At 43.3% G+C, this 24491-nt stretch overlaps 1 protein-coding gene across 3 annotated transcripts in view; it reads right to left on the reverse strand.

The window, feature by feature from the left end:
- LOC138667251 (G-protein coupled receptor 83-like) overlaps positions 1 to 14931 on the reverse strand; it is a 154596-nt gene extending 139665 nt beyond the window's left edge. For 2 of the 3 annotated variants that reach the window (XM_069755510.1, XM_069755511.1), the window contains exon 1: positions 14212 to 14931. In XM_069755510.1, coding sequence (XP_069611611.1) covers positions 14212 to 14592 — 381 coding nt within the window. In that variant the 5' untranslated portion in view covers positions 14593 to 14931. The remainder of the gene's footprint in view (positions 1 to 14211) is intronic. The other variant, XM_069755509.1, reaches the window with a different exon arrangement.
- Between the last annotated feature and the right edge of the window lie 9560 nt (positions 14932 to 24491).

The following is a 24491-nucleotide window of genomic DNA, read 5'->3' on the forward strand; positions in this document are numbered from 1 at the left end:
GGGAACAGTATGTTATAATGAATTGGGATGGGGATGGGTGAGAGAACAGTATGTTATAATGAATTGGGATGGGGATGGGTGAGAGAACAGTATGTTATAATGAATTGGAATGGGGATGGGTGAGAGAACGGTGTATGATAATGAATTGGAATGGGGATGGGCGAGAGCACAGTATATTATAATGAGTTGGAATGGGGATGAGTGAGGGAACAGTATATTATTATGAATTGGGATGGGTGAGGGAACAGTGTATTATAATGAATTGGGATGGGGATGGGTGAGGGAACAGTATATTATAATGAATTGGGATGGGGGATGGGTGAGGGAACAGTATGTTATAATGAATTGGGATAGGGGATGGGTGAGGGAACAGTATATTATAATGAATTGGGATGGGGATGGGTGAGAGAACAGTGTGTGATAATGAATGGGGATGGGTGAGAGAACAGTATGTTATAATGAACTTGGATGGGTGAGAGAAAAGTATGCTATAATGAATTGGGATGGAGAATGGGTGAGACAACAGTATGTTATAATGAATTGGGATGGGGGATGGGTGAGAGAACAGTATGTTAAACATGCTTTGGCGGTAAACGGTTAACGCTCTCTACAAAAAAAGCCTGTAGCTGCAGGAAAACATGAGTAGGTGCTTGTCTTCTGAGAAATGTTCAAGCTCTGAATGTGACATTTATATAAGTATTATTTACAAACATGTCAGTAATAATTTCCATCACAATGTGTCATTCAGATGTTGATGTCAGATCAGTGGGAGTCAGCAAAACCCCTTTATTGTAGGAAAAAGAAAATGTTTCAAGCCTTCTAAGACACTTTAGACTCTATCCACTCCCGGCAGTCCTGTGTTTGGCGTGTCATGTAGTGAGTGGTGTGTCATCCACAATGACGAGGTATCACTTGCCTATGGCAATCAGACATGACATGATGTGGATTCAATGTCATAAGATCATGCAATCACATTTGCTTAGTTTCCATAGTTATGTGACTTCCCCATGAATATGACATTACTTGTAGTGAAAGGAGAAGGAAGCTAAGGCTAAGGCTAAGGAAATACATATGAAATATTTGTATTGCAATAAAAGTGAAGTTTAGACTTTCACGTTTAATTAAAGAGGTTGAATAAAAATATCATATGAAATGTTTAAGAGTTGCAGCCATTTTTCTACAAAGCCTCCTCATTTCCGAGGCTCAAAAGTAATTGGACAAATTAACGTTACCATAAGTAAAATGTTCTATTTAATACTTTGTAGAATACCTTTTACAGGCAACAGGCAATGACTGCCTGAAGTCTAGAAGCGAGGGACGTCACCAAATGCCGGGTTTACTTCTTTGTGATGTTATTGACACAGGCCTTTAATGCAGCTAACTTCAGTTATTGCTCATTTGTGGGTCTTTCTGCCTTAAATTTTGCGTTTAAGAGGTTGTCCACTACTTTATCATTGTTGACCTATCCTTTGGATAGCTCATCAATGTCTGATTGGCTGAGTTTCAAAACCCCGCACCCTGCGAGCTGGAAATTCTCAATTGCGGAGCTGCTCCGTCTTCTGATAGTGACCGTGGCTGGGTATTGCTCATCCGCCTCCTATTGATTTGAATAGGAGATGGATGTGCAGCAAGCAGCCTGGCCACTATTAGAAGACAGAGCACTACCGCCGATGCTGAGAGCAGCCGATTGGTGGGGTGCCAGGTGTCAGACCCTGGCCGATCAGATATTGATGACCTATTCTAAGGATAGGTCATCAATGATAAAGGAGTGGACAACATCTTTAAACATGTGAAATGCTGCTCAATGGGGTTGAGATCTGGTGATTGACTCGGCCATTGCAAAATATTCCACTTCTTTGCCTTAAAAAACTCCTGGGTTGCTTTCTCAGTATGTTTTAGGTCAGTGTCCATCTATACTGTAAAGCACCATTCATTCAACCTTTCTCCATTTGGTTGAATCTGAGCAGAAGGTATCATAGTAACATAGTAACATAGTAACATAGTTAGTAAGGCCGAAAAAAGACATTTGTCCATCCAGTTCAGCCTATATTCCATCATAATAAATCCCCAGATCTACGTCCTTCTACAGAACCTAATTGTATGATACAATATTGTTCTGCTCCAGGAAGACATCCAGGCCTCTCTTGAACCCCTCGACTGAGTTCGCCATCACCACCTCCTCAGGCAAGCAATTCCAGATTCTCACTGCCCTAACAGTAAAGAATCCTCTTCTATGTTGGTGGAAAAACCTTCTCTCCTCCAGACGCAAAGAATGCCCCCTTGTGCCCGTCACCTTCCTTGGTATAAACAGATCCTCAGCGAGATATTTGTATTGTCCCCTTATATACTTATACATGGTTATTAGATCGCCCCTCAGTCGTCTTTTTTCTAGACTAAATAATCCTAATTTCGCTAATCTATCTGGGTATTGTAGTTCTCCCATCCCCTTTATTAATTTTGTTGCCCTCCTTTGTACTCTCTCTAGTTCCATTATATCCTTCCTGAGCACCGGTGCCCAAAACTGGACACAGTACTCCATGTGCGGTCTAACTAGGGATTTGTACAGAGGCAGTATAATGCTCTCATCATGTGTATCCAGACCTCTTTTAATGCACCCCATGATCCTGTTTGCCTTGGCAGCTGCTGCCTGGCACTGGCTGCTCCAGGTAAGTTTATCATTAACTAGGATCCCCAAGTCCTTCTCCCTGTCAGATTTACCCAGTGGTTTCCCGTTCAGTGTGTAATGGTGATATTGATTCCTTCTTCCCATGTGTATAACCTTACATTTATCATTGTTAAACCTCATCTGCCACCTTTCAGCCCAAGTTTCCAACTTATCCAGATCCATCTGTAGCAGAATACTATCTTCTCTTGTATTAACTGCTTTACATAGTTTTGTATCATCTGCAAATATCGATATCTTACTGTGTAAACCTTCTACCAGATCATTAATGAATATGTTGAAGAGAACAGGTCCCAATACCGACCCCTGCGGTACCCCACTGGTCACAGCGACCCAGTTAGAGACTATACCATTTATAACCACCCTCTGCTTTCTATCACTAAGCCAGTTACCAACCCATTTACACACATTTTCCCCCAGACCAAGCATTCTCATTTTGTGTACCAACCTCTTGTGCGGCACGGTATCAAACGCTTTGGAAAAATCGAGATATACCACGTCCAATGACTCACCGTGGTCCAGCCTATAGAATTCCAGCCCTGTACACTTCAGAATTCATCCGGTTGCTTCTGTCTTCAGATACATAATCAATAAACACTAGTGACCCAGCGCCATTGGGAGCCATACATGCCCATGTCACCACACTGCCTCCACCATGTGTTAGAGGATGTGCTGTGCTTTGGATCATGAGCCGTTCCAAGCCTTCTCCATACTTTCTTCTTCCCATCATTCTGGTACACGTTGATTCATCTGTCCAAAGAATGCTTTTCCAGAACCGGGTAGCTTCTTTAGATGTTTTGTTAGCAAAGTCTAATCGGGCCCATTTTTGAGGCTGATTAATGGTTTGCACCTTGTGAATTTTCTGTATATTTGCACTCATGAAGTCTTCTCTTTATAGTAGATGTAGATACTGAAATACCTATTTCGTGGAGAGTGTTCTTCACTTGCGTGGATTTTGTGAAAGGGGTTTTTCTTCACCAAGGAAAGGATCTTGGGATCATCTGCCATGGTTGTCTTCTTTGGATGTTCAGGCCATTTTGAGTTCTTAGCTCACCAGTATGTTTATTTTTGTTTGTTTTTTTCAGAATGTACCAAATTGTTAATTTGGCAACAACTAACATTTATGCTCTCTCTGATAGATTTCTTTTTTCTTCAGCCTAATTATGGTCTGTGTTACCTCCATTGAGAGCTCATTTGACCGCATGTTGTGAGTTCATAGCAACTGACAAGTGCCAACAGAAATTGAAAATGAGCCTGTCTTTTGTTTGGGAATAGGTTCTACGTGCTCTATTTGGTATATATTTGTGAGAGACATAGTCTATCCATTTTTATTCATTAGAGTTAAAGCATTATACTGTTATCCTCTTTTAGTGGACACTAATATGGGCTGGTAGTGCGTCCAATGCATGTGTAACAACTGCCAACCAAAATCGACAATGAGTTCGTCTTCAGTTTTTTGAATGGGCTCCCCCTGCTTCGGGTCCTGTATATTAGATATAGCACACGGTGGAATCCCCTGTGCTGCGAGCCCTATAGAGCATGTGATACGCACTGTGGTTAGCTTGCGGTCCACCCCCTCTGATTACCACGGTTACCAGGCAACAAAGAATATGTGCGGTTAGGAGATGTGCACGCTGATATACGGCAACCCGCAAGTGACTACGTAGTGCGTTATCTAGGCTGGAAATGGTCATCTGGATGCGTCACGAATGGATGGGCCAAGCAGTGGCCTGTGCGCTCCAGGGTGGGCATGCGCACTGAGGGTAGGAAGTGGCGATATTCTGCCACAGCGAAAACGCCCCAGGAAAAGAAGGGGAGGGATGCATATCTGGCATAGATGGCGGTAAATATTAAACGAGGATGGCATCGGCCGGCATATAGCTATTATATATCTATCGTGACACACTTTATCGCAATATCAGGCCTCCTGATGAGCCCAAGCAGGCGAAATGCGTTGAGGTGCTAATGTGTAGATGGCGAATGGTGAATGTCAGATGGACAGGCAACAGATGAGTATCGATGGTGTCCATATATGATTTGATTTGCTGTGATTCATTGTGAATCCATACCGAGGTGGTGTTTACATATCTGAGATACCGTCTGGTTATAAATGCATCTAAATGAGAGGGGGGCCCCGGGATTGGAAACATTTAAAGACATAAATGAAATGTATATGCAAATCTAGTTGGTTTACATCATATTGGATATCTAGATGGAGGTTGGTCATTTTGCATTAAATACTAACCACATCTTCTGGAACAGTACGGTCCACTGTTAACAGATATGAATTGTTTATCTAAACACCGTATATCACCATATGTGTTCATGTTTTGTTTTTAGACATTGGGGGTCTAGTTAATCCTTAGCAGAGAACTATCTATGTCTAGTGCTAGGGGTCCCTCTAGGATGTGGGTAGAGGATCTCACTAGTGGCTGCAGGGTAAATCAGGCCCCATAGGGCGAGCCATCGTGGAGCGGGGGCGCCAATATGTTCCCCCCTAGGGTGTCAACCTCCGCAGCCAGGTAGGGGCAAGCTTAGGTGCTCTATCTAGGTATTTCTAGTACCACCCATTAGGATATTGGCATTTGAGTTTTGAGCACACTTTTTCTTTGTTTTTTGATTGTCACTACAGGTGGTATAGTGTTGCCTTTGTTTTAATTAATAAAAGTGATTTTAGACATAGGGTATTTACATGATATTGGTTTTAGAACCCTGAATATATATATTTCTGAGTAAAGTGTTTATAGCAACAGCTTCCAAATGCAAATGCTACACCTGGAATGAGCTCCAGACCTTTTACCTGCTTAATTGATGCTGGATTAATGAGGGAAAAGCCCAATTCAGTATTGCTTTACTGTTTATAGTAAAAATTATTGTGTCCTTGAAAAACCAAGCCATGGGCTGGATTTCAACAGAGCTCCATGGTGGCAGGCATGGGGGTCTTCAGCAGATCCTCAGCTGCAGCTGCCATAACATGCCTTTACTTTCCCATGATCACATCACATGGTGGCTTATGGACACTTGGACAACGTGCTCCCATGCCAGCATGTGGCTAATGCTCTTTGTCTGAGATTGACAGCAGTATTTAAAAAGTTAGGCTCTACCTATGACTATTAGAGGCAGATCTTGGCTGTGACACACAGCCATTGTCTGCTGGGCATACAGTGGGCTCAGCCTGTGAGCCTGCTTCATACACATGCCTCCAATTGGTGCTTTCCATGTATGGGGATATTGGGAAGCAGTTAAACTATAAAAGTGGTGCACATATTATCCCTGTTAGTTATTTGTGTAAGACATACCATGCTGTGAAGACTACTTCCTCAAACTGATGGAAATGCTGTCAGATGTAAAATTAACCTGCTTGACTGAGACAAGCGATGTGCCATATACAACATAATGCTCTCTGCTTCCTCCTACACATGCGAAAGGCAATGAAGACCAATTGTGACCTGTGCTTGGTAGTACCACTGTCAAGAAGGCTGGAGCTAGAGATTGATTTATTTATTCTTTGTTTATATGGTGCTATTATATTCTGCACAGCCGTACATACATCATCATCACTGTTCCCAATGGGGATTAAAATCTAGATTCCCTATCAGTATGTTTTTGGAGTGTGGGAGTAAACCAGAGAACGAGGAGGAAACCCACGCAAACACGGCGAGAACATACAAACTCTTTGCAGATGTTGTCCTTGGTGGGATTGGATCCCAGGACCCCAAGCTGCAAGGCTGCAGTGCTAACCTCTGAGTCACTCTAATTAACTTTTGATGTTTTTCCAATCTCAATTATTCAACCCTTATTGCAAAAAATTCTAGGTAGGTACAGTAGGTAAATACAAAGCAAAATGGGGCTGCAGACCACTGTACAGGTATAATGTAAATGGTTGGGAAATTGGACATGTGTGCAAGACATACATGCACAGTTAAATGTCTACAATTTTTATTAATTTTATTTCTACTTCAACAGGCTTCCCCAAAATTATAAACTACTCAGAACGATCGGACTGGCTTAACAGACAGCCGATACAATGAAGAGATCCAGCGATTAATTAAATCAAGGCTTTATTAAAAAATATATCTAGTGCCATAGTGCACAAGCACCTAAACAGGAAATGGGATGCCAAGTTGTGCAGATTGCTATAAGCATATATAGCCGCACAATATGGAGCAGATGCCGCACATATACTTAATGAATAACACCAGAGTTGCCTAAGCATACTAACAGTGTGACCATGGCAAGCATCATAAGCATGTATAGTTATAGGAGACAAATGCCATATCTACCTGCGGCTGACCCGGCGTCCCACCTCACGCCGGGTGGGACGCCGGGTCAGCCGCAGGTAGATATGGCATTTGTCTCCTATAACTATACATGCTTATGATGCTTACCATGGTCACACTGTTAGTATGCTTAGGCAACTCTGGTGTTATTCATTAAGTATATGTGCGGCATCTGCTCCATATTGTGCGGCTATATATGCTTATAGCAATCTGCACAACTTGGCATCCCATTTCCTGTTTAGGTGCTTGTGCACTATGGCACTAGATATATTTTTTAATAATAAAGCCTTGATTTAATTAATCGCTGGATCTCTTCATTGTATCGGCTGTCTGTTACGCCAGTCCGATCGTTCTGAGTAGTTTATATGAGTTGGGAAGTGCCAGTCACATTATAAGGACAGCGTTTGTTTGAATTCCCCAAAATTATGTAATTATAAACAATAGTTAGGTACATGACTAAAAAGTCAACATTGGCAAAAGGGGACTGTATTGATGTAATTTGTAAGTACCTTATATACTCGAATTATAAGCCGAGATTTTCAGCCCACTTTTTTGGGCTGAAAGTGACCCTCTCCTCGAGTCAGTGTCGGTGTGGGGTCGGCGGGTGAGGGGGAGCGGTGGCTGTGATATACTTACCTGCTCCTGGCACTGTCCCTGCATGTCCCATGGTCTCCGGGCAGCGCGTCCTGTGTTCAGCGGTCACATGGTACCGCTCATTAAAGTAATGAATATGCGTGCATATTCATTACTCTAATGAGCGGTACTTGACCGCTGAACACAGGAAGATGCCGCCGGCTCCCAGAGACCATCTGACAGTGAGACGCTGCCAGGGACCGCGCCGGGAGCAGGTGAGTATATCAGGGGAGGGGTAGCATTGCGCGATAGTCACCTTCCACGTTCCATCGCTGCGCGCTGCTCTGTCTTCCGTCCGTACTTTCTTTTTCATTTTTTAAAAATTATTGTTCCGCCATTCAAAAAAGGATTACATGAGTAATGAAAAACTCAGTATTGCCGCTCACGACAAGCAGCACACTGTCTCTAACTGACACTGATTTAATTTTTTTTTCTGTGCTGACTTATTGCTGCTTTGTAGTGCATTAAGAATGAAGAAAATAAATGTGTAAATGTAATTCAAATGGAGCTGGACAAATACCAGCAACACCATATCACTGATCAACCACACTGAGTCTGGCACTGCTGCTGGCACTGCTGCTGTTTCTCCTGTCAATTGAATCTCTGTATTATTCACAGATTACTACACTCATCTTTTTCACTACCTCAAATTTCCAACATATTATTGTCTGGAGTATTTCAGTAATGTTTGTCTGGAGTATTTCAGTAATGTTTTATAGCTTTATCTTTTTCTACTGCTGAGTTGTGAGCTCTCACATCCTCGGTACCATAAATCACACTAAAATGGCTGCTTATTCCCTACCTTTGCTTTTATACAGTTTTAGTCCCTTCAGCTTAGCTGCACCATGCTTTGTCACAGTTACAAGACATTTTGGGGAAGCTCACTTGGTCAAGCCTGAAGTCATGTGAGTCTTCTTTGGGTAATACAATCTTCTGCAATTTATGCAAGGGTGTTAAGCATTTTTTTAGGTGAGTCGCACAAATCAAATCCCAAATTGTTCTAATTTGTCAGGACCTGTGAGTTTCATAAAAATCGACAATAATTCAATTTGTATTGAATTTGATTTCATCTTTTAGAGCCTTACTATAAAAGCAATATGGGAAAATATTCTCTTTCTTTCAAAAGTAATGTGAAATGTGTTTACGTGTAACCATATATGTTTATGCCACATTGACATTTCTAAGGCTATCTTTGAATTAAAGAGCTTGAATTGGGTTAGATATAAACCATGGCGACTTCAGTTGCATGAACATCTTTTTAGGGCAATTGAATTTTTGAATATGAAGAGCAGAGTTGGTGCTTGACACTACAGGAGTCGGCACCTGTGGCCACTTTTGGGGGATCCTCCTCATTTTTCAAGCACTTCATTCTGATCTTTTTCCTTCCTAAAGGATACACCACGTGACAACCTCCACCAATCTTTTATACAGACATAAAGATAAGTATAATCATTACCAACCACAACAGCTACAATTATAATCATGAAGAGGACAAACCTGCATGTTAATCATTATATCCTCCTAGGTATATTATCATACTAATTAATATGAATTCATTTTGGAACAAATATGAATGACGAAATAGATGTATTAAAAAATGCATAAGAAAAGCACATAAGAGAATAGCATCAACAAACTAATACATACATTATGAAAAGATCTCCCTAGTTAAAATAAAATGGAATCTAAGATATATAACACTATTTAATATTCTCGTATAACATAAGTGTATAAGATATATAACATCTTATAATAACAAATGCAAAAGTTGCATTTTTCATTCATTCCCTTTGGGTTCAAAGTTCACAACAGGAAACTTCAATTCATCTCCTTCCGTAACATTTTGTTTTTAATCCTTCTACTATTTTCCATATTGATTTCCATCAACACTATTACTATTCATTTAAGGTCAGAAACTACATTCGCAGAAGTGTCTTGCAATAGTCGTCTCACCAAATTTCTTATAACCCACATCTTTTTATTTTCTTATTTCATCCTCCTTCTCTCCATCTTTTGAAAGGTTCTTCATTCTTTCCTTATAGCTGACCGATGTTCAGTGAGATGGACTGTAATAGATCTGAATGTCTGGCCTACATACCCCGTCCCACATGGGCACTTAAGAAAATAAACATTAGATGTATAACAAGTAAAAAAAAAGTCCCGTATTGGAATCTGAGTGCCCAAAGTTGGATGGGTTACGTAGTCCCCCTTAATAATGGCATTACAATTCTCACAATTCACACAAACGTGTCTTTCTTTGTTTAGAGAGTTTGGTTGTCCTAAAATAAGCTCTCACAAGATTACTGTCAATAGTTTTACTCTTAGGAAAAATAAGCCATGGTGATTCCCTAAATAATCCTCCAAACTTTGGGTCATGCTCTAATAAACCCCAGTACTTCATAATAGAATTCCTAATAAGCAAGGAATGGATACTATAAGTTGAAACAAAAGAACATGTATTATTTTTACTCCTCGCCTTCTTCTTGCTCAGTTCTTTCCATGTCCTCATATCAATTTTCTCACTAGTATTTATCTCATTTTTGTCATAACCCTTTTCAACAAATTTTTTAATCATGTTATCCTTGTTTTGATGAAATGCATTATCATCAGAACATATCCTCCGTAGTCTTGTAAACTATCCCTTGAGTATCCTTGAGAACACCTGCGGAGCATGGAAACTTCATCTGCGTAAAAGGTTATTTCTGTCAATTAATTAACTAATTTAATGGTAGAAAGATACAAATAGTATCATATGATATTAACGGCAGAGGGAGATAAAAACAATCATACATACCTACTGCATGCGGGAGTGCAGAGCCGACAGCCCACCCCGACGCGCGTTTCGGAGTATAAAAAACTCCTTCCTCCTTACTCTTTCATTCCGATGCACGTTTTTTATACTCCGAAATGTGCGTTGGGGTGGGCTGTCGGCTCTGCACTCCCGCATGCAGTAGGTATGTGTGATTGCTTTTTTTCTCCCTCTGCCGTTAATATCATATGATACTATTTGTATCTTTCTACCATAGATATTGGCCATATTCTGGCCTATGGGTTATACTATGTAGGAGTGTTGAAGCCTATCAGCCCTGGTTTGTTATCCATGACCACTGAGGGTACTTATGGTAGTTGTTTCCTCACCCATGATAAATGTACCTGTACTTCTGGATTTTAACATTGTTATGTAATAAAATTTATACACTTTGGGACTTATTGACTGCTATTTTTTTGTGTGTTTGTTGTTTATACTAGTTGCAGTTTGCCTCTATTGGTCCTTATGTTACATGTAGACAATAATATACAATTAATATTTTCTTAATTAACCCTATTTGGGATGTTCTACGTGTAATATGCTTGCTACAATCTGTTGGTATAGTAAGCGGGTAATGCGGACAAGAGAGAGAGAGATGAGAACGTGTTCCCATTGACACTGCGTGTGAATGCTCGCTGGGCTCCTGCAGTGTCAGTGTGGATGTACAAGGCCAAGGATTCAATTCAGGCAGTTTTTTTGCTGGCCAAGTAAGCACTATCTATCAGTCTAACAGTATCTATATTTCCAGGTCATTTTTACTGCACTTTCACCTCTTTTGGAATTTTTTCCCAAGTGGGTAAAATTAATGGTGTAATTCTAAAGTGCAAATTTAAACACAAAAAGCAAGTCCTCGAACATTTCAGTTCAGTTCAGTTTCAGTCAGTTACAAAAAATGAAAAATATAGAGACCTTGATTAAAGACAAGTGAATTGATCCATAGTAGATCATGCTTGAGACGCCTTTCTGGCATAAAACTGAAATACAGCTACATTTTTGTGCACCACTACATTTTGTGACATTTGGGGGTTTTACTTAACCTCTGCCGAACTACGACAACTTTTTTGAAAAGTGGATGAAGCTTAGAGGGGAATTTCTTGGTTGCGCTCATCCCCACCCCCTACCTTCTAAGCTATGGACATTTTTAAAAACGTTGGTGAAGCTGGCCGCGAAAACTAGCAAAAGTCACTGAATTCTTCTACAATTAAGAGATGTGCCAAAAAAAGACCAAATTTCCAATCACATTTACGTTAGATTTCGGGCCAGCACATTTTGATGAATTGGCGCCTATATCTGCTTTTATATGTTTTTTCTCTATTTTACAAACATCCCCTACCTTGCATCACTGTCAGACACAGGCAGAAGAGGGCAAGAACATTATATGGAAACTTTTCTGAACAAACTGTTCATCATAATACACTATTCCACTTGGCTTGGAGATGGAAATGGGACCCTTAACCTCTGTGACCCCTGTGCAGCTGCACAGTTTGCACCAATGATATGTCCACCCCTGCCTTGCATACTGTAAACTATGTTATGTGAAATGGAGTACAGTTGCTAAGCCCAAATGATGGACTGAAAAATGGCAGATCACTGAGAAGCTTCTCAGGACTAGAGTTGTATGTTACAAAGAAGTTTCAATTCACTCCTATAATCATATGGCAGTGCGCTGTCCATGGTTCTGTATCCTAAAGCAGAAATATACTACATATGAAATCTTTTGGTTCTTGTAACACCTTTCTCGAACTTTTCATACAAAAACTAGGAAGATATTGAGAACCACACACTTTATAATAATGCATTTCCCCTACGTTCTCTCTGCAATCTCTGTGAATCATGGCAGCATGACTCATATTTTCCCAAGGATATTTAATTGCAGTGATTGCAGCAAACACAAAATATCTCTATACAGTGTAGAAAGAAAAAGCTTGCTATGCTACCCTCTTTTTTGGGTTTGAACAGAATGCCTTTATCCAGAGTATTAATAAATCTTTGAAGTTTCGCCCTCTCTTCAGCTTTTAACATAGAAAAAGCGTATTTTAAAAACCATCTGTTTAGTTTTGCATTCAGAACTCTTCTGCAAAGAATAGTAAAGACCACCCTGCAAATATTATATCCCGTGTACACCGCACCTGCAGTGCTATCTCTGTACACCTCCATAAAGAGTAGTAAAGAGAAGTCTGTAGTTACCCCATGTATTCAGCACCTGCAGTGTCACCTCTAGAAAGAAAAGACAAGTCTGTAGCTTTATCCTCTGTGCCCACATTTCTATAAAGAGTAATAGGATAAATGTTATCCCCTGTACACTGAACCTGAAATGTTACCGCTGTACACCTCTATACAGAAAAGTGATGCCATGCTTGATAAGTTACCCCCTGTACACTGAGGCTGCTGTGTTACCCCCTGTACACTGAGGCTGCTGTGTTACCCCCTGTACACTGAGGCTGCTGTGTTACCCCTGTACACTGAGGCTGCTGTGTTACCCCCTGTACACTGAGGCTGCTGTGTTACCCCTGTACACTGAGGCTGCTGTGTTACCCCCTGTACACTGAGGCTGCTGTGTTGCCCCCTGTACACTGAGGCTGCTGTGTTGCCCCCTGTACACTGAGGCTGCTGTGTTACCCCCTGTACACTGAGGCTGCTGTGTTGCCCCCTGTACACTGAGGCTGCTGTGTTACCCCCTGTACATGGAGGCTGCTGTTTTGCCCCCTGTACACTGAGGCTGTTGTTACCCCCTGTACACTGAGGCTGTTGTATTCCCCCTGTACACTAAGGCTGCTGTGCTACTCCCCTGTACACTGAGACTGCTGTGTTACTCCCTGTATACTGAGGCTGCTGTGTTACCCCCTGTACACGGAGGCTGCTGTTTTGCCCCCTGTACACTGAGGCTGTTGTTACCCCCTGTACACTGAGGCTGTTGTATTCCCCCTGTACACTAAGGCTGCTGTGCTACTCCCCTGTACACTAAGGCTGCTGTGCTACTCCCCTGTACACTGAGGCTGCTGTGTTACCCCCTGTACACGGAGGCTGCTGTGTTACCCCCCTGTACACTGAGGCTGCTGTGTTACCCCCTGTACACGGAGGCTGCTGTTTTGACCCTGTACACTGAGGCTGTTGTATTCCCCCTGTACACTAAGGCTGCTGTGCTACTCCCCTATACACTGAGACTGCTGTGTTACCCCCTGTACACTGAGGCTGCTGTGTTACCCCCTGTACACGGAGGCTGCTGTGTTACCCCCTGTTCACTGAGGCTGCTGTGTTACCCCCTGTACACGGAGGCTGCTGTTTTGACCCTGTACACTGAGGCTGTTGTATTCCCCCTGTACACTAAGGCTGCTGTGCTACTCCCCTGTACACTGAGACTGCTGTGTTACCCCCTGTACACGGAGGCTGCTGTGTTACCCCCTGTACACGGAGGCTGCTGTGTTACCCCCTGTTCACTGAGGCTGCTGTGTTACCCCCTGTACACGGAGGCTGCTGTTTTGACCCTGTACACTGAGGCTGTTGTATTCCCCCTGTACACTAAGGCTGCTGTGCTACTCCCCTGTACACTGAGACTGCTGTGTTACCCCCTGTACACGGAGGCTGCTGTGTTACCCCCTGTACACTGAGGCTGCTGTGTTACCCCCTGTACACTGAGACTGCTGTGCTACCCCCTGTACACTGAGGCTGCCGTGTTACCCTCCTGTACACTGAGGCTGCTGTGTTACCCCTTGTACACCGAGGCTGCTATGTTACCCCTGTGTTTTTAGTTTTGCAGACAGAACCCCTTCATACAGAATAAAACTTATGAGCTCGTCATGTCTCACCAGGGTGAAGGGGGTGTTGAGGAGGGTGATCATTATATCAGCTACTGCCAGGTTAACGATGAACAAGCTGGTGGCCGATTGCATTCTTTTGTTCTTAATGACGACATGGCAAACCAGAATATTCCCAAATAGAGAGATGATGAAGATGACGGAGTAGGCGACTATCAGCAGGGCTTTCACTGTGGAGCTCTGAGACTCCGCTTCATACTTGGTGTTGTTCTCAAAGTCTCCAATGTCATCAATATTTAGTCCCCCATTAAAAAGTGAAGAGATGTTAGGAAACCCATAAAATGCAGAAAAAAGATCCGAAGAGTTCACCAAGTCAGTTCTCCTGAATGGTTTGGAAGCATATGGTAAAGAGAACCACATGTGTCTGGTCATGGTGGCACATTGAGAAGATCACTTGGGGTGTGTGATATTCCATGAGGGAGAAGCAGGAGGACAAGTCACCATGTAGGTAGGTTGGGTAGATGCCTCCTGGATGTCTTGGCTCATTCTACCTTCTATGCAGAGATATGATGCAACGTTGTCACCTTCTAGATATAAGTTCCTTATAAATGCTCCTGGTCACAACTGCATGAAGAGAACTAGATGAGTAAAGTCCCTCACTTATTTTTCAAAGAAATCACAACTTATTCCAGCATAGTAAGAACTGCAGAAGGAAGAAATGCAGGATGGCAGAATCCGTCAGTCTTCTGCCTGGCTCCACAGCACAAGTCTGGTATTCCACAGTGAAGCTTTTCTGTTATAGAGCACATCCACTGTGACGTGCGCCCCTAGCGACCAACAGAGATAAGTGCAGTCTATGCTGGGCCATGGGATTGTTATCAGAGACTGTTTTATCTGTCTCCATTGCAGCATTGCTAAGAAAACACTTATTTCAAGCATCAATTTTATTGCCTCATTAGTTGTGAGTAAGTTCTAGGAAAATTGTAATATCTGCTGAATGCTGTGTTACTAATGTCTGTTACATGTAAATGGGGATTTGTGTACTGATTGTGAAATCTGAAATATTGACCAGTAATAGTATTATTATTATTATTATTATTGTAATCAGTGTGATCCAAGAGGATAAATCATTGCTTCCACTGCTGTCACCATTAGCAAACTCAAAAATGTTACAAAGATAATAATATTTTTATTTATAAAACATTAAAAACCTATTTGCTTCATTTGTTTGCCATATAATTATTTAATGTCGCACCAGGTACATGAAAGTTTATTCCCTCCACATACCTATCTTAATGCCTTAGGGTCCTAATAAACAGGTATATTGCCTGTAATGTGCGCTGATTGATGAAACAGCAGGTTGTTACTAACAATAGTATGTTCGTTCATCCCCACAGCTTGCAGAAATATTGGTAGCGCATCCCTTATGTATACCCAAATTAAAGGTGCAATGAGCAGTGAACCTACAGATAGCCAGCGTCACAGAAAATGTTGACACAGATCATAAAAAAAAGTAAAAATCTTAAAGTTGGAATATTGGATTGTACAATGTATTTTTGTGTAATTACTGTGAATATGTCTGTAATAATGGACACAGCTCAACCCCCTTCACATATGCGGAATTTTCAGGGACGTACATTATGTTCTGCCCTGACTCATTCTCATGGTTGGATTCCTGTTCAGATGATTACAGGCAATGAATGTAATCACTACTTTGAGAGTTATTCCAGGTCCTTCCATAGAATGCATTTATAGGGAGAGATGGCTACAAGAAAAGCCCACAAATATTGCACTAAGAATGGCGCTTTATTGTTGGAGCTGGTTACAGTAAGTAGCACTCTGTGGGCTGCCCGATGGTACAATACCATTAGACAAAATTACCCCCAAAACGGCGCAGCCCTGATGACGACATAATCATCCTTTGTGATTGGCTGCAGCATTGTCCACACAGTGTCACTGTCACTGTAACTGAGCCTATGGGAAAAGGTTTTTTTTTTTCAAAGAGGAAAAACCCTTTAAAGAAGCACTCCCATCAAGATTTGTATGCTCTTAATATATAGCTGTCATATCACATAGCACTGTGTACTTACAATTGCTCATTTTGCTTTTCTACACAGCTAATTCTTCTATTTTTAATTAGATCTATGACATTGTGGTGCCCCAGGGTCTTGGTCATCACAGGAGCATTGCTTTCCTCACGGGGAGAGTGATGTTACGTTTGGAAGCAATGAAGGATAACTCTCATCAGATAATCACAATGCACACAACATGTTCACACTCCAGGCCAAAAGGGGAGCTTATGATCCTATTTCTAGGTGACTCCCCTATACAGTATATATTGTGGTTTTGGAGGGAAAGTGAGTGAGAAAGTGCCAGGAAGCAGACAGGAGCAGTCTGATGCAGGAAGAATGTACGAAGGGGCCGTGTAGTCTGAAGTAGTACAGCTCCCAAAGAAAGATACATACAGAAAGCCGAACATTGTTCAGTGAGCGTGCAGGAGAGCAAAGCACAGGAGAGTGACACCAGGGGGAGGACAGCAGCGAGCAGACTGTCTCCCTGGCAAAGCGCAGATAACCGGTAGCCGGTACACCGAGGTTGTAAGGGACTCTAAGACTTACATCAGAAACCAGCAAGACAGCTGAACTGCAAGTTACCTGTCCACCACACACACCTGAAGACACAGTAGCACATAGAGCCTGGGGCGTGCTAGAGTCCCTGTAAAAAGGCTTGAGTTACCGGTCATACAGGTATTGTCCTATCCTATATGGGGGACAGAGAGAAGAACTGTGAGGACCATATCTGAAGCCATAGGCAGTAAGGGACTACAACACCACCGCGCTAGTGGAAGACTTTTAACTTCACCTGGTAAAGGGGACTCTGGATTTGCTTCCAAGCCAACTGGACCCTGCCTGCCCTGTGATCTGGTACCCTGGACTGTGGCTGCCAGAAGTCTTCAGTAAACCAGGTAAAGAGACTGCAAACCTGTGTCCTCGTTCTTTACTGCACCATTCACCATCTGCCATCTACACTCCGGGAGTGTTATGATCCGGTGACCTTGGAGCAGCATGAAAACTTTCACTGGAGTAGGTGGTAACTATACTGACCGCAAATCCTGATCTTAACACTGTCAACTAGAAGTAGCCGTGGGGTGTACCTAACAAACCCTAGACACCTAGTCACAGCCGGAGGACTAGATACCCCTATAGATAGAAATAGGAATACTACCTTGCCTCAGAGCAGAACCCCAAAGGATAGGCAGCCCCCCACAAATATTGGCTGTGAGTAGGAGAGGAAAGACAAACACAGGCAGAAAACAGGATTTAGCACAAGAGGCCACTTTAGCTAAAATAGGAAAGGATAGGACAGCGTGCTGTGCGGTCAGTATTAAAACCCTTCCAAAAATATCCACAGCAGATTATACAAAAAATTCCTTCATCTAACTAAAGACGTGGAACGTATATCTGCAACTCCAGAGACTCCTACACTCAGAGCAGGAATACAAACAAAAAACAAGCACACAGCTTGTGTGCCAAAGAAAAAGAAACAGACACTTATCTTTGCTGAATTGGCAGCTAAGCAGGAGAAGCCAAACTGAGATCCAACACTTCCCAAGAAACATTGACAACTGGCAAGGACTAATGAGTCCTGCACACCTAAATACCCCAGTCAGAACTGCAATTAGCAGAAACACCTGTCCAGGACTGCAGCCCAGAGACAACTGCATTACCACCTACAACCACCGGAGGCAGCCCAAAAGCAGAATTCACAACACGGGAGCCCTGGGGACATACTTCACCTGTGGGAAGTTATACCATCTAGCTGCCATAACATCACCCCATAGGACCCCTTAAAGCAGCATCGGTCCCCACTGGCCGAATACCACAGGTGGTGTCACGAACATAAACTTTATTCAATTTCCTCTTTTACATGGGCGCCCAGGGCCACGGACCGGGTCAGCAACGTGACATCCCCCTGTGAACACCAGACCCGGTACTGGGTACCCCACGGCCCTGGCGGGCGACTCAACATCACGTAATTAATAACCGACTAGCTAAATCCTTTTAAGCTCTATGTAGAAACAAGAGGTCAATTTTCTCTGCACAAGTCATCAGTCACTGCAAAGGTCTATGAAGGGGAGGAGGAAGCAGCTGGGTCAGGAGTCGAAGAGTGGAATGATAAGGGTATGGACAAGAGACTTCCTGTTTGTACATAGAGAGAATAATACATAGAGAGAATAATTAACTGGGTAAAAAGACAAAATGAGCAATTGTAAGTACACAGTGCTATATAGTGCGACGACTGCAATATATTAAGAGGATAAAATGTTGCAGAGAGGAGTGCTTCTTTAAACTGAACAGATACAGTGGGGAAAAAAGTAGTCAGCCACCAATTGTGTAAGTTCTTTCACTTTAAAAAGATGAGAGAGAGGCCTGTAATTGACACAACTATGAGAAACAAAATGAGAAAACAAATCCAGAAAATCACCTTGTCTGATTTGGCAAGATTTATTTTGGCAATTATGGTGGAAATAAGTATTTGGTCACCTAAAAACAAGCAAGATTTCTGGCTCTCACAGACCTGTAACTTCTTCTTTAAGAGGCTCCTCTGTCCTCCACTCATTACCTGTAGTAATGACACCTGTTTGAACTTGTTATCAGTATAACAAGAAAATGGAAGACATACAAGACCACTGATAGTCTCCCTCAATCTGGCGCTCCACGCAAAATCTCAAGCCATGAGGACAAAATGATCACAAGAACTGTGAGCAAAAATCCCAGAACCACACGGGGGGACCTGTCATGATAAGGTAATTCAGTACCACAATGGACATTGAGCTCAGAGCACATACAGTGACCTGACAATAACCCAAAAACATAGAACGAGCTCTGAGACGTGGAAACTCTGCTGACCGCAATCCCTAATCCTCTCCAACACACTAAAGGCAGCCGTGGATTGCGCGTAACGCTCCCTATGCAACTCGGCACAGCCTGAGAAACTAGCTAGCCTGAAGATAGAAAATAAGCCTACCTTGCCTCAGAGAAATACCCCAAAGGAAAAGGCAGCCCCCACATATAATGACTGTGAGTAAAGATGAAAAGACAAACGTAGAGATGAAATAGATTTAGCAAAGTGAGGCCCGAATTTCTGAACAGAGCGAGGATAGGAAAGGTAACTTTGCAGTCAACACAAAACCCTACAAAAACCACGCAAAGGGGGCAAAAAGACCCTCCGTACCGAACTAACGGCACGGAGGTACACCCTCTGCGTCTCAGAGCTCCCAGCAAGCAGGAAAAAACAAATAGACAAGCTGGACAGAAAAAAACAGCAAACACAATAGCAAAGCGTAACTTAGCTATGCAGAGCAGCAGGCCACAGGAACGATCCAGGAGGAAACAGGTCCAATACTAGAACATTGACTGGAGGCCAGGATCAAAGCACAAGGTGGCGTTAAATAGAGCAGCACCTAACGACTTCACCACATCACCTGAGGAAGGAAACTCAGAAGCCGCAGTACCACTTTCCTCCACCAACGGAAGCTCACAGAGAAAATCAGCTGAAGTACCACTCGTGACCACAGGAGGGAGCTCTGCCACAGAATTCACAACAGTACCCCCCCCTTGAGGAGGGGTCACCGAACCCTCACCAGAGCCCGCAGGACGACCAGGATGAGCCATATGAAAAGCACGAACAAGATCGGGAGCATGGACATCAGAGGCAAAGACCCAGGAATTATCTTCCTGAGCATAACCCTTCCACTTAACCAGATACTGGAGTTTCCGTCTTGAAACACGAGAATCCAAAATCTTCTCCACAATATACTCCAACTCCCCCTCCACTAAAACCGGGGCAGGAGGATCAACAGATGGAACCATAGGTGCCACGTATCTCCGCAACAATGACCTATGGAATACGTTATGTATGGAAAAAGAATCTGGAAGGGTCAGACGAAAAGACACAGGATTAAGAACCTCAGAAATCCTATACGGACCAATGAAACGAGGTTTAAACTTAGGAGAGGAAACCTTCATAGGAATATGATGAGAAGATAACCAAACCAAATCCCCAACACGAAGTCGGGGACCCACACAGCATGTGCGATTAGCGAAACGTTGAGCTTTCTCCTGGGACAAGGTCAAATTGTCCACTACATGAGTCCAAATCTGCTGCAACCTGTCCACCACAGTATCCACACCAGGACAGTCCGAAGACTCAACCTGCCCTGAAGAGAAACGAGGATGGAACCCAGAGTTGCAGAAAAACGGCGAAACCAAGGTAGCCGAGCTGGCCCGATTATTCAGGGCGAACTCAGCCAAAGGCAAAAAGGACACCCAGTCATCCTGATCAGCAGAAACAAAACATCTCAGATATGTTTCCAAGGTCTGATTGGTTCGTTCGGTCTGGCCATTAGTCTGAGGATGGAAAGCCGAGGAAAAAGACAAGTCAATGCCCATCCTACCACAAAAGGTTCGCCAAAACCTCGAAACAAACTGGGAACCTATGTCAGAAACGATATTCTCTGGAATGCCATGTAAACGAACCACATGCTGGAAGAACAATGGCACCAAATCAGAGGAGGAAGGCAATTTAGACAAGGGTACCAAATGGACCATCTTAGAGAAGCAATCACAGACCACCCAAATGACTGACATCTTTTGAGAGACGGGAAGATCTGAAATAAAATCCATAGAGATATGTGCCCAAGGCCTCTTCGGGATCGGCAAGGGCAAAAGCAACCCACTGGCACGAGAACAGCAGGGCTTAGCCCGAGCACAAATCCCACAGGACTGCACAAAAGTACGCACATCCCGCGACAGAGATGGCCACCAAAAGGATCTAGCCACTAACTCTCTGGTACCAAAGATTCCAGGATGACCAGCCAACACCGAACAATGAACCTCAGAGATAACTTTATTTGTCCACCTATCAGGGACAAACAGTTTCTCCGCTGGGCAACGATCAGGTTTATTAGCCTGAAATTTTTGCAGCACCCGCCGCAAATCAGGGGAGATGGCAGACACAATTACTCCCTCTTTGAGGATACCCGCTGGCTCAGATAAACCCGGAGAGTCGGGCACAAAACTCCTAGACAGAGCATCCGCCTTCACATTTTTAGAGCCCGGAAGGTACGATATCACAAAGTCAAAACGGGCAAAAAACAGCGACCAACGAGCCTGTCTAGGATTCAACCGCTTGGCAGACTCGAGATAAGTCAAGTTCTTATGATCAGTCAAGACCACCACGCGATGCTTAGCTCCTTCAAGCCAATGACGCCACTCCTCGAATGCCCACTTCATGGCCAGCAACTCTCGATTGCCAACATCATAATTACGCTCAGCAGGCGAAAACTTCCTGGAAAAGAAGGCGCATGGTTTCATCACCGAGCAATCAGAACTTCTCTGCGACAAAACAGCCCCTGCTCCAATCTCAGAAGCATCAACCTCGACCTGGAACGGAAGCGAAACATCTGGTTGACACAATACAGGGGCAGAAGAAAAACGACGCTTCAACTCTTGAAAAGCTTCCACAGCAGCAGAAGACCAATTGACCACATCAGCACCCTTCTTGGTCAGATCGGTCAATGGTTTAGCAATACTAGAAAAATTGCAGATGAAGCGACGATAAAAATTAGCAAAGCCCAGGAACTTTTGCAGACTTTTCAGAGATGTCGGCTGAGTCCAATCATGGATGGCTTGGACCTTAACAGGGTCCATCTCGATAGTAGAAGGGGAAAAGATGAACCCCAAAAATGAAACCTTCTGAACACCAAAGAGACACTTTGATCCCTTCACAAACAAAGAATTAGCACGCAGGACCTGAAACACCGTTCTGACCTGCTTCACATGAGACTCCCAATCATCCGAGAAGATCAAAATGTCATCCAAGTACACAATCAGGAATTTATCCAGGTACTCTCGGAAGATGTCATGCATAAAGGACTGAAACACTGATGGAGCATTGGCAAGTCCGAATGGCATTACTAGATACTCAAAATGGCCCTCGGGCGTATTAAATGCAGTTTTCCATTCATCGCCTCGCTTAATACGCACAAGATTATACGCACCACGAAGATCTATCTTGGTGAACCAACTAGCCCCCTTAATCCGAGCAAACAAATCAGATAACAACGGCAAAGGGTACTGAAATTTAACCGTGATCTTATTTAGAAGGCTGTAATCTATACAAGGTCTCAGTGAACCATCCTTCTTGGCCACAAAAAAGAACCCTGCTCCTAATGGCGACGATGATGGGCGAATATGCCCCTTCTCCAAGGACTCCTTCACATAACTCCGCATAGCGGCGTGCTCAGGCACAGATAAATTAAACAGTCGACCTTTTGGGAATTTACTACCAGGAATCAAATTGATAGCACAATCACAATCCCTATGCGGAGGTAGGGTATCGGACTTGGGCTCATCAAATACATCCTGGTAATCAGACAAGAACTCTGGAACCTCAGAAGGGGTGGATGACGAAATAATCAGAAATGGGACATCACCATGTAACCCCTGACAACCCCAGCTGGACACAGACATGGATTTCCAATCTAATACTGGATTATGGACTTGTAGCCATGGCAACCCCAACACGACCACATCATGCAGATTATGCAACACCAGAAAGCGAATAACCTCCTGATGTGCAGGAGCCATGCACATGGTCTGCTGGGTCCAATACTGAGGCTTATTCTTGGCCAAAGGCGTAGCATCAATTCCTCTCAATGGAATAGGACACTGCAAGGGCTCCAAGAAAAACCCACAACGCCTAGCATACTCCAAGTCCATCAAATTCAGGGCAGCGCCTGAATCCACAAATGCCATGACAGAATACGATGACAAAGAGCAGATCAAGGTAACGGACAGAAGAAATTTTGACTGTACCGTACCAATGGTGGCAGACCTAGCGAACCGCTTATTGCGCTTAGGACAATCAGAGATAGCATGAGTGGAATCACCACAGTAGAAACACAGCCCATTCAGACGTCTGTGTTCTTGCCGTTCAACTCTGGTCAAAGTCCTATCGCACTGCATAGGCTCAGATTTAAGCTCAGGTGATACCGCCAAATGGTGCACAGATTTACGCTCACGCAAGCGTCGACCGATCTGAGTGGCCAAAGACATAGACTCATTCAGACCAGCAGGCATAGGAAATCCCACCATGACATCCTTAAGGGCTTCAGAGAGACCTTTTCTGAAAATAGCTGCGAGCACACCTTCATTCCATTGAGTGAGTACGGACCACTTTCTAAATTTCTGACAATATACCTCTATCTCATCCTGACCCTGACACAGAGCCAGCAAATTTTTCTCTGCCTGATCCACTGAATTAGGTTCATCGTACAGCAATCCGAGAGCCAGGAAAAACGCATCGATATTACTTAATGCAGGATCTCCTGACGCAAGAGAAAATGCCCAGTCCTGAGGGTCGCCACGTAAAAAAGAAATAATGATCCTAACTTGTTGAACTGGGTCACCAGAGGAGCGAGGTTTCAAAGCCAGAAATAGTTTACAATTACTTTGTAACTCAGAAATTTAGTTCTATCTCCAAAAAACAAATCAGGAATAGGAATTCTCGGTTCTAACATAGAATTCTGAACCACAAAGTCTTGAATATTTTGTACTCTTGCCGTGAGCTGATCCACACATGAAGACAGACCCTTAATGTCCATCGCTACACCTGTGTCCTGAAACACCCAAATGTTTAGGGGAAAAAAAAGGCAAAACACAGTGCAGAGAAAAAAAAATGGTCTCAGAACTTCTTTTTTCCCTCTATTGAGAATCATTAGTACTAGGGGCCTCCAGTACTGTCATGATAAGGTAATTCAGTACCACAATGGACATTGAGGTCAGAGCACATACAGTGACCTGACAATAACCCAAAAACATAGAACGAGCTCTGAGACGTGGAAACTCTGCTGACCGCAATCCCTAATCCTCTCCAACACACTAAAGGCAGCCGTGGATTGTGCCTAACGCTCCCTATGCAACTCGGCACAGCCTGAGAAACTAGCTAGCCTGAAGATAGAAAATAAGCCTACCTTGCCTCAGAGAAATACCCCAAAGGAAAAGGCAGCCCCCACATATAATGACTGTGAGTAAAGATGAAAAGACAAACGTAGAGATGAAATAGATTTAGCAAAGTGAGGCCCGACTTTCTGAACAGAGCGAGGATAGGAAAGGTAACTTTGCGGTCAACACAAAACCCTACAAAAACCACACAAAGGGGGCAAAAAGACCCTCCGTACCGAACTAACGGCACGGAGGTACACCCTCTGCGTCCCAGAGCTCCCAGCAAGCAGGAAAAAAACAAATAGACAAGCTGGACAGAAAAAA

Source organism: Ranitomeya imitator, chromosome 2, assembly GCF_032444005.1.
Source record: "Ranitomeya imitator isolate aRanImi1 chromosome 2, aRanImi1.pri, whole genome shotgun sequence".
Classification (NCBI taxonomy): Eukaryota; Metazoa; Chordata; class Amphibia; order Anura; family Dendrobatidae; genus Ranitomeya; species Ranitomeya imitator.